Here is a 15,437-nt window from a genome sequence, read left to right on the forward strand (position 1 = left end):
TGAACGTTATCTGAAGTGCGCATTTTGTGCTTCCACTATGTAAACTAATCCATAGCAGCCTTTTTTTTTAGAAAGGTACTTATGCATCACAGGGGCCACAAAAAGAATAAATAAATCAACTTGCACATTAGGTTTGTTTTCAAAGAAATCAAATTTATGGTATCACGAGTTGGGACATCCGTTCGTCCGTCCGTTGGTTAATCTATCCATTCGTCCGTACATTATCAGGTTAAAAACGTTTTATTAATGTAGTTTCCCTTGAAGTTGTGGTCACATCAACATAAAAAGTATTACGCATGTTCCCTATGATGGGATAGTGGGAGTGGGTAATGGTGACCTACGGGCATCTAAAGTTGTTTATTTCTTTTCAGTTTAATAATATTGTAAAAGCCCTAACATTACCAGCCAGTTTAAGTTTGAACTGCTGATTGGTTTTGATCCAGTTCCAATGAGCCTTGTAGAATACTAAATATCTATTGAAATACAAAATAGCTATGTCTACTCTTGTGTAATAGAGTTTTAAAAAAGGTAAATGCTACTTTTCGGCCTAGAATAATTAAACTATTAATATTGATTAAAAAAATTATAATTGCTCTTTATATTACTCATATACATAAGATGTAGTTATTTTTCTAAATCTGAGACAGGTACTTCCTTAGATTCATATGAAACTTTAAAAGAAATAAAAGAAATTTCACAGTTACGATACACGCTCCGCTATATAGAAGATGTTCTGTCACTAGATAATAAAAGTTTGATGACTATGTTAAACGCGTCTATCCCATCGAACTTGTAATGGAGGATAGAACAGATACATTTAAATCGGCCTCATATCTTGATAGAAATAGATAAACAGGGTCGGTTGAGAATATATCTTCATACATTTCATAGATATTCCAGAGCTTGCAATTCTTTGATAGGAGTTGCTGCTTACAACAAAGATTTTAAACAAAGAATTCAAATTTGTGAAGTTAAAATCAGCCGTCGAAAATTTTACGGACACAATCACGAGATGGTTGACCGCTATGGAATATCTGTTTCATAGATGACGACAGATATGTTTCAATTATTGTAAATCCTTTAGTTTAATATATATCGTATGTAATATGCCTTTCATTGAAGAAAAGACTTATTTCTGTTCGGTTCAGGATTAAAAGAACAAGAGTAAATGAATGTTAAGACTTACTCTTCAACAACTTTTACTGCTTTTGGATCCACAATAAACTGTTTCTCAAAATCACCAAGACTTTTTGTTGCCTTCTCACTAAGAACTTTTGTGACTATCATCATCTGTAGAAGAACGTCTCTGTTTGGAATGGTCTTTAGGATGGTTGCTATAGTGACTGGACTCTTTAAAAACATAAAATTAGATATATTTGATTTATATTTGGTTTTCAATAATGACAAAGGTAATAAGAGATAGTGAATAATACATAAACCTGTTTAACCTCATTACTCCACTGGGGAAGTTTTTGCTACATAATTGTTTGTAGCTCTATAATAGATATAAGAAGATGTGGTATGAGTGCCAATGAGACAACTCTCTATAAAGCAAGATACTAATAATGAGTAACGTACGAGAAGGCAGAAGTGATGCTACTGTAAAAAAAGGGAAAACGCAGTCGTCCCGTTTGTTTTAGGGTTTAGGTTTTAAGTCGTCAATCGGTGTCAATAATGAAAATTAAAAGATATTAAGCTGACCTAGTTTCAGCGTGTTTTAAATGTCAGGTTCACTGAAATACCACAGTCGCATGATATCAAGGGGACAATTGAACCTCGTACGTCGTATGAATACTGATAACGCCATTACAAAAACAAATGAAAAACGACGAATAGACAAACAAGTCCACAATACCCTTCATCAAAGACTGAGGAGCATACACCCTATTTAAAACCGGTTGTACACTCAGTTTCTGTGCCACATGTTGTACCCGTCGTGTTGTTCTTGCAAGTAAAAAGAAGGAAGAATGCAAACTAAAGCTGAAACTTACTCATAAATACCAGATCTTAAATTGATATAACGAACTTGTACATGTTGGTTGTTATACTGTATGGTGAATGATTGCAGACATGCATTTACGATGATATGGTATAATTGTCAGTGAGACAGCTAGCCTTAAAAAATCAATAGACAAGGATGTAAAAGCTACAGGTTACCGTATGTCTTCAATGAGCTTATTTTATGTCGGGACTACATTAGAAATAAAGAAAAACTTTGAAATTACTCTAATTTTGTTATTTGATATTTAATTAACCCGTCTTATTTCTGAAGTTTCTTATTATGTTTCTTTGATGAATAATAAAAATATATAAAATATTGTTTATAATCCTAGGATCAATATTGGGTCTTCAACATAATTTAATGTCGATACAGAAAAAAGTTTCCAATATAAATTCATCTACGAATGCCACCATTTGGAAATGCATTTGTCATCATTTAAAATGAATAAAATTTGAACCCGATGTTTGAAATGCTGAAGGGCACACCTGTATTTTTTTAAATAAGAACTTATACAAAAAGTTGTCTTGGTTATTACAGCTAAGAGACACGTGTGGAATGAAAAAGTGTAAAATCAACTTTTGCCACCTAAAAATGAGCAATTATGCAATTTTTAAGTAAAGTCCACATGGAATAAAAAATAACCAAAGTTCTGTCATCAATTATGGATTCTTAAATAACAAACACACCAACTATATAAACATAGAAAATTAGAAATTATAAGACTGACTTGGGACAGACATATTTCAAATATTTTTAGGGATTATTCTTCTTTTTTTTTGTTCTGAAACTTACATTCTGGAGCACCTGAGATTACCCACGGTTTTTGATAGTAGTTTTGTGCTGTTCAGTATTTAGTTTTTATTTGTATGTTTTGTATACTGTTGTGGGTTTTTTTTTTTTCGTAATGCGATTTCGGTTATTTTTGACTTATTAGTTTGAATGTCCCTTTGGTAAAAGTTTGCCTCTTTTTTACATTACTTTACTCTATCATTATAAAATCTAAAGATACGGATGTCCTTTTTTGTGTTGTGTTATGGACATTTATACCATATATTATTTTATTTAACCATAGAAGAATTGACAATTAAATTAGCTCAGTACTGATCTCTGTTAGAAAATTGTCTCATTGGCAATTATACCACATCTTAGCCATGGCGTTGTCAGTTTATTTTCGACTTAAGAATTTAATGTCCCTTCGGTATCTTTCGCCCCTCTTCTAATTGCTATATATACATGATTTTGGATCATCATATCATATACTTTTATACAAATACAGCAATACATCATAGTACTATAAAACAAATTTCAGATTTTAAAAGTTTATCAAAAATAACAAATGTGTCTACTTATTCTTCTCAAGAATTTGACATAACATTATGTAAAAGAAATTTGAAAGGTGTAACTACCTCAGTAAGCATAAAATGTACAAACCTTGTCTTTAGGAGGAACTCCAGACAGATAGTATGGGTAATTGAATGGAGCACCATATTCATCGTACTGTTGGAAGTTAGCTGCGGCATGACCAGCACTACACGTGTAGATAATGGCTGTCAATGTTAAAACAAGTTGATCTGTTGTTTTAAAATTACCATTACCTGGGACTCCCTGCAATACAACAACAACTCAAAATGGGATGACATATTTGTGTAATATACATTTTTTATCAGATCTAAAAAAGCACACTGGAAGAAGATAAATGTTATTAACAAATTTTCACTTTCTGATCTATTATTTGCACACGCAGAAAATTGCTCGTGTATTAATATCGTAAACCAACGTGTTTTCCGTAAACTTTAAAATGTACTAATAAATAAAGAAGCTTCTACAAGATTCCTATTCATAACACATTTTTCTTTCTGTTTTTTGCTTTGGTTCAAATAATTTGAATGTTTAAATCACCACCAACTCAATACTCTGCTTTGTAAATGACAAATTAAAGACACTATTTGAATGGGGAACACGATTTATAAAGTATATTGTGTTCAAAATCATGTTATCTATTTGTTATCCACAAACCAGAATTCCAACTCCGCCATCATCTCTTGACTTTACAAGTTCTGCTCCCCAACTCTGCAACTCATAATCTGCAGTCAATGCACTGTCTGTGGCTGCACATAAAATGTTATGACTAACGTTAACGGAAATCAGTAAGTAAAATCGTCACTCGTTAGCATTGATATTAATATTTATATTAAAAGAATATGTTATGTTTTGAACTTTATAAACCAATAAAAACAATCCCCTATTTTGTGCCATATATTCGTACACATATGAAGCAAACTTTAAATTTTAAAACTCACCAACATTTTAAAACAATTAGAAAAGACATAATTATTACGTATGTTGGTTGAGTTCTGACTGAAAATCAAAGATATTTCCGATATCACATAGATTAAGCGGTATATAAGCAACCATGATTATTAAGATAAGATAAAAATGATATATGATTAATATATGATCAATAGAAGTTGTGAGGCAAAGTTAACAGTTGAATGAAAGCATATCAATTTTCAAGACCCTATTACAGACTACAATGAAGGTAGATACATAATTGATTTATATGAATTCATCCTCACAGCAGTCACATATTGTTTACTGGTATTAAGGCCGTTTTAATCATTAGAACTCTCCATAATTTTTTTATGAACATTATTCTATTAAATTGCCAAAACTCAAGATATACTTTTACTAAATCACACTATACATTTTTCTATTATTCATAGGCGATTTATACTTTTCAAATCGATTGATTATCTTTTGGATCTCATTTCTTCATTAGTAAAAATTCAATTATGACGTCAAATTTATTTCTCATGTTTCTTTTGTAGATAATTGAAAAGGAAGGTATACCTAGATGTCGTTTATTAACATCTGATATACAGATTCCTTCATCGTATCTCATGCAATACGATATATTCACACACTTAACAATTTAATTTGGAATACTCGTTGCAGAGGTAAAATCTATATATAAGCTGATATTTTTTTTTATCAATTTACCTGCTCATTTATTGTGTCAAGCTTACAATTGCCTTCATTCTATAATTAGGGTATTATGGTTATCAGTGAATTCAGTCATCAACAAACATTCTTAAATGGCAAAATACCTTAAGAGACTCAACTACTGGTAATTCTCTTACTTGTGATGCTATGAATGTTTACTGTCTAGGTTAACACGATTAACATATATAATTAACTTACAATAATAGAGCAGTACATATTTCTCCACATAAGTTTTGATGGCGTCATACAACAAAAGGGCATCATCTCTCATATGATAGGCTCCGGTCAGTACAGACTGGTCAAATACCTGTAAAATAAAATATTCATTAATATGATCAGTACTATCTTCTGATACAGTGCTTCCCTGTACTGTCAGATCTAGCACCTGTTATACGAAACATCCATATATACATTGTAATATGAAACGTGCATCTGTAATATTCTATTTACCAAAAACACGTGATCTATATTGTCTGCTTACCTGGCTGTTGATTGAAACACACAAGCTCTAATTAGCACTTTGGATAACAAGAACTGTCAAGAAATATGTAAACAAACAAGCTCTAATTAGAAATTTGGATAACAAGAACTGTCAAAAAATATTTAACCAAACAAGTTCTAATCAGCACCATGTATAACAAGAACCGTCAAGAAATATGTAAACAAACAAGCTCTAATCAGCACCTGGAATAACAAGAACTGTCAAGAAATATGTAAACAAACAAGCTCTAATCAGCACCTTGGATAACAAGAACCGTCAAGAAATATGTAAATTGAAGCGTATACCAGGCCTCAGTCAGGAATGATTTAATGAGAACATGGAATGTGAAACATAAAATGTTCGACTTTTAGCCGATTTGATTAAGGTCTTTACATGAACATGAAGAATTTCGTTTATCACTTTGAATTTTCAAGGACATGGTCTAGATTTGCAACACATAAAGCAGACTTCAAATGATTATACAAGAACCTACTACGAGTATATGAAGCATTTGCTTAACCTTTTTCATATTATACGTATTTATACCGTCCTGAAAATATAAAAGGAAACATACGATAAACGTCAAGTTACACATCACCAGCTTCATACAATAAGCAAAGAAATAATTCATATGAATGTTTATCAGCAGTATAAGTACCTCATTAGGTGAAAACACAATATGTTTGTTGTAAGTTATATACTTGGGTATAAACTGATCAAATGTAATTCAAGGCTATGTTGGAGGACAATTTAGACACAAAAATGCTAAAATGTAAATCCTAAGGAAATAATGCCTGAGTAAAAAAGACTTTGTTGTTTTCAATAATTCAACAGTTTGTTACAGTAAATTTACAGAAAATGAACAAATCAACGAAAACTACTGGGATAGTGATACACTCAAGAATGAAACGTAAACAAGCATTTACATCGACCCAGTGGTTGTAAAACCTCGTCAAAGATACCAGACGTATAATTGTGTACGCCATACGCGCATTTCATACACAAAAGACTCATCAGTGACTTTCGAATCAACACAGTTGTAAGGCAAAATCATATACAAAAGGTAGTGCGAAATACAGCTAACGCAATTTTTACTCTGAGTAGAAAACTTTTGTTTCATAGAAGATAAACGTTTAAATGATATTATAAATAAACAAAAAAATAGAATACTACTGTGCATGCGATACCATCCAGGAAGGAATCGTTCACAAACAGTTGTTTCGACCAATTGGTTTTAATATTCATCAAAGCTATTAAAATTATAATTTGGCAACCAGATACTTGTTTTGTCTAAACAAGATTCATCAGACGTTAAAGAGCATTTCATTCCGAACATTCCAAAATTAGTGTCAATTACGGCTTTTGACGTCTATGTCTGGGGTTGAAAAAACTGTTACGTTTCCAATAATTCATCAATCACAGAAAATAAACAATGCAATGACATTTCAAATCAACACAAAAGAAATGACGACTGGGCTGATGATACCCTCGGGAACGAAATGTTCAATAACATTTGTTCCGACCAAGTAGTAGTTTAACCTTATTAACACTATCAAATTAAGAATCGTCAGAAGTTGTATATCCCGAATAATCCGAGAATAGTACCAGAAACGACCCAGGCAAACTTTGACTAAATGTAGAATACCCTCAGCTTCCAATTAAATATTTGCTAAATATAATTTTACATTAGGTTATAAGAAATAGTAAGCATACCCCTCGACTCTTCAAATCCTCTGGAAGGGTTCCATGTAAATCCAATTTCCAGAATGACATACTAAAATGTTCAGAGATATCGTCAAAATAAAAAACATGAAGTTTACATTTTCACATCACGCAATAAAGAAGTGAAATTTATATATACAAATTTATAGTTTTTGCTTTTCAGTAATGAGAGATTTATTTTAGAATCTATATAACATATGGAGTTGTGGTATCGTTGGCCTACCGAGTCTAAATGAAGTGGGTTTAATTTATCTTCAACGATTAGCAAAACCCATTCCGTAGAACAATTGTTACAGTTAATGTTATTTAGTCAGACATAAAAGGATCTGGCATGACATAATATGTAACAATATTCAAACGAAAAACCAACGACCTGCTTTACGACAAAACAATAAACGAAAATCAAATATGACATACAGCAACCAATAACAAAAATCTTAATTACAGACTCCTGACTTTTGGCAGGAACATATCCAATGTTGCGGGTTAAAACAACGTTTTCCCTACACTAGGACAGTGACGTACATCACAACATAACAACAAACTGTAAAACTAGGTTGGAAATTGTTTGACGCATAATTTCTTTAATCCAAATCATTACTATTTTGCATATAAAACAAATGAATATCTATACATTCTTCACAACTATTTAAATGTTTAATTGAAAGATCGAGTATATATTCTTGCACAAACAACACGTTTCTAAACATGAATGACTTGTGATCAACATCACAGTTTTCTGGGTAGGTATGTCTTAAGATAGAATTTGTATGTGTCATTCGCCGTGGCCTTTGTTATCAAGGTAATGGTTGGCATTCAGATAAAAAAAGTGTCCAGGTAACAGTTTGTTCATGTTGACCTTTTTTACGAATTAATTTGACGATTGATAGTTCCCATTTAAACTCCTATCGAAAGCGATTTTTTTTTAGCACATACTTACGAAATATTGATGGCTTATATTCATTCAGAAAAAATGGGTTTACCACGGGTTTGATCTTTATGTCAAATATTTTACCACGAACGATACCCTTGATAAAATCAATATAACTGCAAGTCGGAATGAATTATTTATATTATAATAGGAGAAAGACAGTTATGTTTATAAATCGAAGCGTTATAGGTTAAGGCAGTTGCTAGGAGTTCCAGTAATTCAGCACAATATTGATATTGACGAGTAAAACTGATTTAGTGACATACTTAAAGGATGAACAGTTACATAATTTACAGGTTCAGTCAGGATAAAGTTAGAATATTAAGAAAATATAATTACTGTGTGTGTTTTTGTCAGAAGGAATTGATCTTTGTTACATAGACATGGCATTATCCATTGACGCAGGATGGGTGTGTATTGCTTCAAATAAGTATTTGTGTATGCAGACCACAAATGAATATTTTAGAAATATTGCATGTATTTGCTTATCTGATTTCTAAACAAATTAAATAAATCTTACTTTTATATAAGTAAAATGCTTATGTTCTAAATCGATAGTTAAATGACGTCATTTACACCAATTGACCTCTGGTATATCAAACAAGTCATGACGTTATTGATAAGATTACTACTTTATATTCGTATTTTATCACGAGTGTGTACTCAAATCGTTTGAAGAGAGTCATATTAGAATGCTTGGTAAACTCATCCGGAATAGTCTAGATAGAACTGGTTTGTTAACATTCAAAACAGTCGTTAAAATCTAATACTCTCACCTCTTTCTCATTATATGAAAATGGCCTTTTATTCCTGCATTGGAATTTTTGTCTATGATTCCACCAGTGTTTATCAACGCGACAAGTGCTAGACTGAAGAAGAAAACATATCGATTCTCATGTCAACTCTCTTGTTTAGGACTGTTTTAAAATTACATCGCTTAACAAATCATTTCATTTCATGATATCAAGTGTTCTTAATCAACCATGCAGTTACCCTTGTTTGTTTCCTTGACAAAATTTTCATGTCAATCCGTCAATATTAAATTGATATTTAATTTGTGTGTGTACAATTCATCAAAGGTACTTGTTTTATGGTACGCTTTCTTTTTCTACAGCGTCATTCGAACCTAACAGTTGGATGGCAAGATCGATAAAGAATCTCAAAAGTATTTAAAGATTTATACCAAATCCTACTTTGACTATCTTTACCTGGGGTTGAAACAATCCTAACTGGGCAGTTATGTCTGACTTATTTGTAATGTATTCAAGACTTTATAATTTACAAATTTTACAAAAACTGTACTTTTCCTTACTCTAAGCATACTAATTCGAGGTATGTAGTTGTGTGGTGTGATGAAAACTATGTAGGATTGAAAATGACACACAAAAGAATCGAATACCTTATTCCAAAAATCTGAATATAATCACAAGTTTCATGCATCTAATAATCAATTGAAATAACTTCAAGCACGATATAGATATCCCTTGACTGGTGAATACTTTTCAATTTAACGTTTATGAAATAATATGAATTAACTTATGTTACTATTGGAAAAGTGTATCGTTCTCTAGATAACAGTGTATTTCGTTTACTTCTTCGTCATTGGTTTTTCTATAATGTAACTTGTAATTGCACGTTTTCTTTGAGTTTTAAGTTTCAAAAAATACATTAATAAGAATTAAAGAGTTTGTGCGTAAATTTAATGCGATTGTTGAAAATAATGTACCTTCTTTTGATTGTACAATACCTACAAAACATCTGTCTGTGTAGGGATTTTTTGTACCTACCAATGTTCCATGTTGTCTTTGACAATGTCTAACTTTTAATCATTGTTGATATAATTTACGTAGTCATTTGTTTGTTATTGATATGTAATAAATATCTAGTTATATACGTACGTTACATACATAAAATGAAATATTCTTTTTTTGACAACTTTGTAACACTTCTGTACATGATTGCAACAGGACGGGTGCCACACGGGAAGCATGATCTGCTTACCCTTCCGTAGCAATTAAGAGCACATTCGGTTTTGTCGCGGTTCGTGTTGTTTAGTCTTTGGTTTCCTATGTTGGTTATGTATACTGTTGTTTGTCTATTGATCGTTTTCCGTTTTTTGCAATTCTATTGTCAGTGTTTTCGACTAACATGTTTGAATGTCCCTTTGGTATCTTTTGTATCTCTTTTAATATATTATAAAAGTTTAACGCATTCCTTGACATTATTCTACGTGAAATATAGACATTAAAAAGAATACCTATTTATAGCCATAAGATACAAAAAATGTGGATCTAGCAATTTCAAAATTGGATGTGGTAGCGCAAGATTTCTCTTTGTTGCAACACTTATTCCTTCCATCATCAAGTGCGTGTAATCTACATAAATTAAATCAAAACCATTATTTGTGGAATACAACTTTGATTTATTTGAAAACGTTAAAGGATTTACAATTAAATGAATTACTAAACGTACGCAGGATTCATAATATGTGAAATTTTGAAACAAAATTTCATTTCCCTTTTTTAATTACAAATATATTTACCACTAAAAGGAATTAATCCAACCTTTTTAAGTACTTGGTAATACACAGAACAGGCCAGACACTAAAACAGTAACAATGAAATTTTTACAACATCTCATTCCAATAGAACAATTTACACATTTTATTTTAAAAAAGGAAAGTTTAAAAAGCACGATAAAGCAATAATAGAATATTCCAAATAAAGTTCGAAAATCTATTTTTTTGTATATACATTTGTACCTTAGTAAATAAATCCGTTAAATGAAATGACTTATCTAGTGGAAGATATTGTTATAATAGACGTTTCTAATGTTTATTATTTATACTTAGATGAGTAAGAGATTGGTGATATGTAGAATCAGCTAAGCTGTACCACATCTTTGCCGACATCCAGGTATACTCTGGATCTGATGGTAGGAATACCTATTATAGCAAGATGAGAAATTTATACAAAACTTTTGACAAAGAAAACACCTTCAAAATATCAATATTAAAACTTTTAGGAGGTATATCAATATTAAAACCTTTAGGAGGTATATCAACATTAAATTCTTATGAATAATATATGATAAACAAACGAAAAAGAAATAAATGTGAAAAATTAGATATATGTTCAGTGCAACGTTAAATTATTTCTTCTTTGATAGTCAACTTAATTTATTTGAAACCAAACTGTTTGTAAATTATGATGAATTGACCTATAATTGTGCTACATAGCGTCCTTGGATACTGTGGATTCATTTATCACTTGGATACCAATTTCCGTGGATTGAGAAATAAAATTGTTGTTTCTTGGATATTTGATTTCGTGATTTTTCCAAATTCAAGCATACAAACCTATAGTAGATTTAAATTTCAATGATTATTGAATTCGTTTTTAACCTATACACACAAAATCCGCAAACATTGGAATACCTCGAATAATATTGAAACAACAGTAGACTACATTTCAGATCTAGAAAGGGAGAGCCTTCGTTATGTCCTAAAACTTATTTATATTTCAGATATTTCTTTTTACACCATTGCTGTTATTTTTACTCAAATCTGAAGATAAATTATCATATGTTTTATTATTAGTATCTTAAAGATTCAGGATAACTATCTTTTTTCAGCAAAACTTTGAATAGTTGGTTCAGTGACAAGCAGCTGAATTTTTTTGAAACCGACCTGCTATAATACAATTAACACCAATTAGTATAACGCTTGATAACGTCATTCCATAGAATTTTTTTAATATTTCGAAAAAGGAAATAATTTTTAACGTGTATTGTGAAAAAAGTCCTAGATCTGTTTTATTTCAGCAGTGTGAAATATAATTTTTTCTGTATCCAATTTTTTTCATTTTATTTATCTAAATTGTATAAACCAATCGAATCACTAATACATCGGAAGACTAGTATATCTGAATCAAAACAGCTGAACAAATCATTTAAAAAATTAAGGTTCGTATGAATATGCATTTTCGTATTCTTTTGGGTCCCTTTTAGTCATTCCGGTTTTCCTATTTTCCGGAATTTTTACATCATCATCTTTACAATTTGGGTGTTTGGGTGTTCCAATAAAATTTAAATGAAGTAAAACACTTCTGACGAAATTTATTACTTTTTAATTTCAGTTTGTAATATGCATTTTTACAATTACGTGATATATACTTAGAATGTTTTTATTACCTCTGATGTAGAATTCAATGCAATAATGTTTACCTTTTAACCTGTTAATCTCTCACTCTGCACATGTTGTTTTGAAAGGGACATTTGTCTAACAAATGCCTTACCAAGTCAGAAGATACCACAAATATTTCTTTCAGAAAATAAAAATTGCCATGCTTTTGATTTCTTTGTTATATGCATTACCATACCAGAGAATAATATGAAACAATTCTATCACAAAGAAGGGGTCTCCATCACTTACCGGGTTACTCGGTCCTTTCTTTTGAAATAGCTGAATAGCTATTGGCATAAGATGTTTGGCATCATTGAAATAAAACAGAGCCAAGGGACAAGTCATCTGCAAATATTAAAAGTAAATAAATTTGAAATAGTGTAATTCTTATTAGGGTTCGTGTTACTCCAAATATAATTTTTGAGCATAGTGTTTTATATTGTTTATCATTTTACCTATTGTGGCCATGATTTTGTCTATCCATTTTATAATCTTTTGACACAGTTTTTGCATACTGCGCGTTCTCTTTGATCATAAATGTGTGTCATGTTGTTGGCTGTTTTGCTTGTTGTTAGTATGGATATGAAGAATCCCTCAGTTTGTTTGTTTGGTTTGATTTTGGGATATTTTTTGGGGGGAGAAGAGGGGTGGCTTGATTTGTATCGTCGTAATAAATTTATGAGAATTAAACATCGGAAAGCTATTTTATCTTGATTTACAATATACGAGCTTCTTTTTTTTAAAATATGGCGACACATGAACTGTGTTTCATTTAAACCAATGATTATTATTTTTCAATTAATGTTTGATGATAAAGAATTTAGCTGCCAAGGAAAATTAGAATTCACACCAAATTCAGTAAATGAAATATAAACAAATATGTCTCCTTATATAAAAAATACATTCATTACATAAACCAAGATGAGCATATCAATAAATATAATATTTATGAAACAGAACTTTTAATTTCAACCAATTAGTGACCTATTTGTTTTATCGATATTTGATATCAGTCACACACAATATACTTCAAAGAGTGAGTTTCATTCCAACTACCAGCAAGGATGAATTGCAAAAGTCAAATATGAATTGCAAAAGTCAAATATGCTAATAATTTTATTTGTAAATACAAACATACTACGTTTCAATGAGCGATTGAAGGAGCGTTAATTATAGATAAAACAATGTTTAAAGGCTGCCGTTTCAGCAATGGTTTGAATTGGAGTTGGTACATTGTATCATGATATTTACAAGTCACTAATTATAATTTATAGGTTTTTGTTTTTGGTAAATACAGAATCTTATTAATTTTCCTTAATGTGTTCGTTCAAAAAAATATCCTGACAAAACAAAATGATACCTGTTTATTTATTTCATTGTAAAACACACAATATTGTAGATTTATTTATTTTCATGGTTTCTAATTTTCGTGGACTGAGAAATAAATCTAGATTTTTGGGATATTTGATTTCGTGGTTTTGCGGCAAAAATTAAGCATACAATTATTATTGGGATTTTTTCGCTGTGTTATTTATGGGATTTTCTCGCTGTGATGAGGACCCATTGGTGGCCTTCGGCTATTCTCTGCCCTTTGGTCGGGTTGTTGTCTCTTTGACACATTTCCCATTTCCATTCTCAATTTTAAACCTATAAACATTTGAAGTCGTAATTAATCTATAAAATGTATTAATGAAATCCACGAAAAATTGGTATCCCAATAAAAATAATGAATCCACTGCAATAGGAACATATGTGCAAAAATTGAATGCGAGTCCCTTATTGATCGATCATTTCAAGTATAAAACCAAAATATTACGTTTCATACGTTAACTAAGGTATATAAAATACACGTGTGAATGGCAATGAAATACTTCAGTTCTGCAATTCGGGTGATGAAAATGTAAAGAAACTGTATTTAATTATGGATTTAACTATAACTCAAATTACACAGAAAAGATAATATCAAGTTTGCTTATATTGTTGTACAAAAATAATATCTCCATTCCAAAACCGATTTTATATGAAATATAAATGCATGCTAAATTAACATTATACAAATGTATTTCAATTGATATCCATAAGAAGACATTGTTATTCAAGCTCCTCGGATATGTTTCGTGTAGGCCGTCGTTACAAATTAAAAGCATGCTATCTTTGATTAGGATTTACTAACTACAAGGTCTTCACTCTTAGTTGGGCAGTCTTCTAATATTGCCAAGTCTACAATGAACAACTTTTTATCGTCCATTGCTTGTTTCATTGTCTTGCCTTCTAGGAATGGCTTTATCATATCTTCAGTCACTCCAAAACTACGACATAGAAAATATGAAATAAAACTATTATACCAAATTTATACAACATGTACGTAACACTTTTATCTTTTTGAAGTCTACTGTATAAAGCAATAGTCTTAGTTAGTAAACAGAAAGATGAAATTCCTTAACTGTGTTTTCTAACCAAACTTCGATTATTTTTAGATTTGATATAAATGGATCACAATTATCAAATTCAACTCAAATTTAGAACTAATGTGAATGATATATAAATAAATGCCTACGAATGTGACGCTTATGGGTTTTATACAAATAGTTTTTATATTTTATAGATTCGCGCAATATTTTGCCACACAAAATATCTTCATCAGGAGCGTGAAGCCATCCAGGTGAAATCAGATATATGATATGACCAACTATGAATGTTTTCGTATTTCAGCTGATGTTTTGACACAATATTTTGCGATAAATAAATTTCTTAAACCGGGTTACGTAATTTAATTTAGCCTTCACCAAGAAAAGCCAATGAATTAGGCTGTTTCTTTCTAAATGTATCGTGATATTTTAAACAATTTTTGTACTGTTATTTTACTCAATTAATTAAGTTAAGATTAAAAAAATATATTATTGTCAAGATCAATTAATCCGTATTTAAAAATGTAACACCAGACTCTAAATATAGACAGATAACACTTGCGTTTGTGGAATCGTAGTACACAGTTCTATTAATAACGAATTTAAACTGCTGAGTCTCTGTCGTCCAAACTGAGCATCGTCGTTGAAGTATTGTGAACTCTGTTAACAAAAGAGAGATAAAAAAGTGTTTAATTTTGTTTTTTTTT

The 15,437-nt window shown here is 30.7% G+C and overlaps 1 protein-coding gene across 12 annotated transcripts in view; it reads right to left on the minus strand.

Moving 5' to 3' along the window:
* LOC127726375 (allene oxide synthase-lipoxygenase protein-like) overlaps positions 1–15,437 on the minus strand; it is a 97,263-nt gene that overhangs the window by 67,077 nt on the left and 14,749 nt on the right. For 2 of the 12 annotated variants that reach the window (XM_052233760.1, XM_052233759.1), the window contains exons 6-16: positions 15,293–15,390; positions 14,496–14,631; positions 12,572–12,667; positions 10,987–11,083; positions 10,397–10,514; positions 8,916–9,008; positions 7,200–7,260; positions 5,204–5,312; positions 4,019–4,110; positions 3,434–3,607; positions 1,187–1,350 (exon numbers count right to left, since the gene is read on the minus strand). The exons of 2 other annotated variants lie outside the window; for them this stretch is intronic. In XM_052233760.1, coding sequence (XP_052089720.1) covers positions 1,187–1,350; positions 3,434–3,607; positions 4,019–4,110; positions 5,204–5,312; positions 7,200–7,260; positions 8,916–9,008; positions 10,397–10,514; positions 10,987–11,083; positions 12,572–12,667; positions 14,496–14,631; positions 15,293–15,390 — 1,238 coding nt within the window. The remainder of the gene's footprint in view (positions 1–1,186; positions 1,351–3,433; positions 3,608–4,018; positions 4,111–5,203; positions 5,313–7,199; positions 7,261–8,915; positions 9,009–10,396; positions 10,515–10,986; positions 11,084–12,571; positions 12,668–14,495; positions 14,632–15,292; positions 15,391–15,437) is intronic. 8 more of the 12 variants (XM_052233750.1, XM_052233751.1, XM_052233756.1 and 5 more) reach the window with 7 other exon arrangements.

This window comes from Mytilus californianus, unplaced genomic scaffold (assembly GCF_021869535.1).
Source record: "Mytilus californianus isolate M0D057914Y unplaced genomic scaffold, xbMytCali1.0.p SCAF_17, whole genome shotgun sequence".
NCBI classification, from domain to species: Eukaryota; Metazoa; Mollusca; class Bivalvia; order Mytilida; family Mytilidae; genus Mytilus; species Mytilus californianus.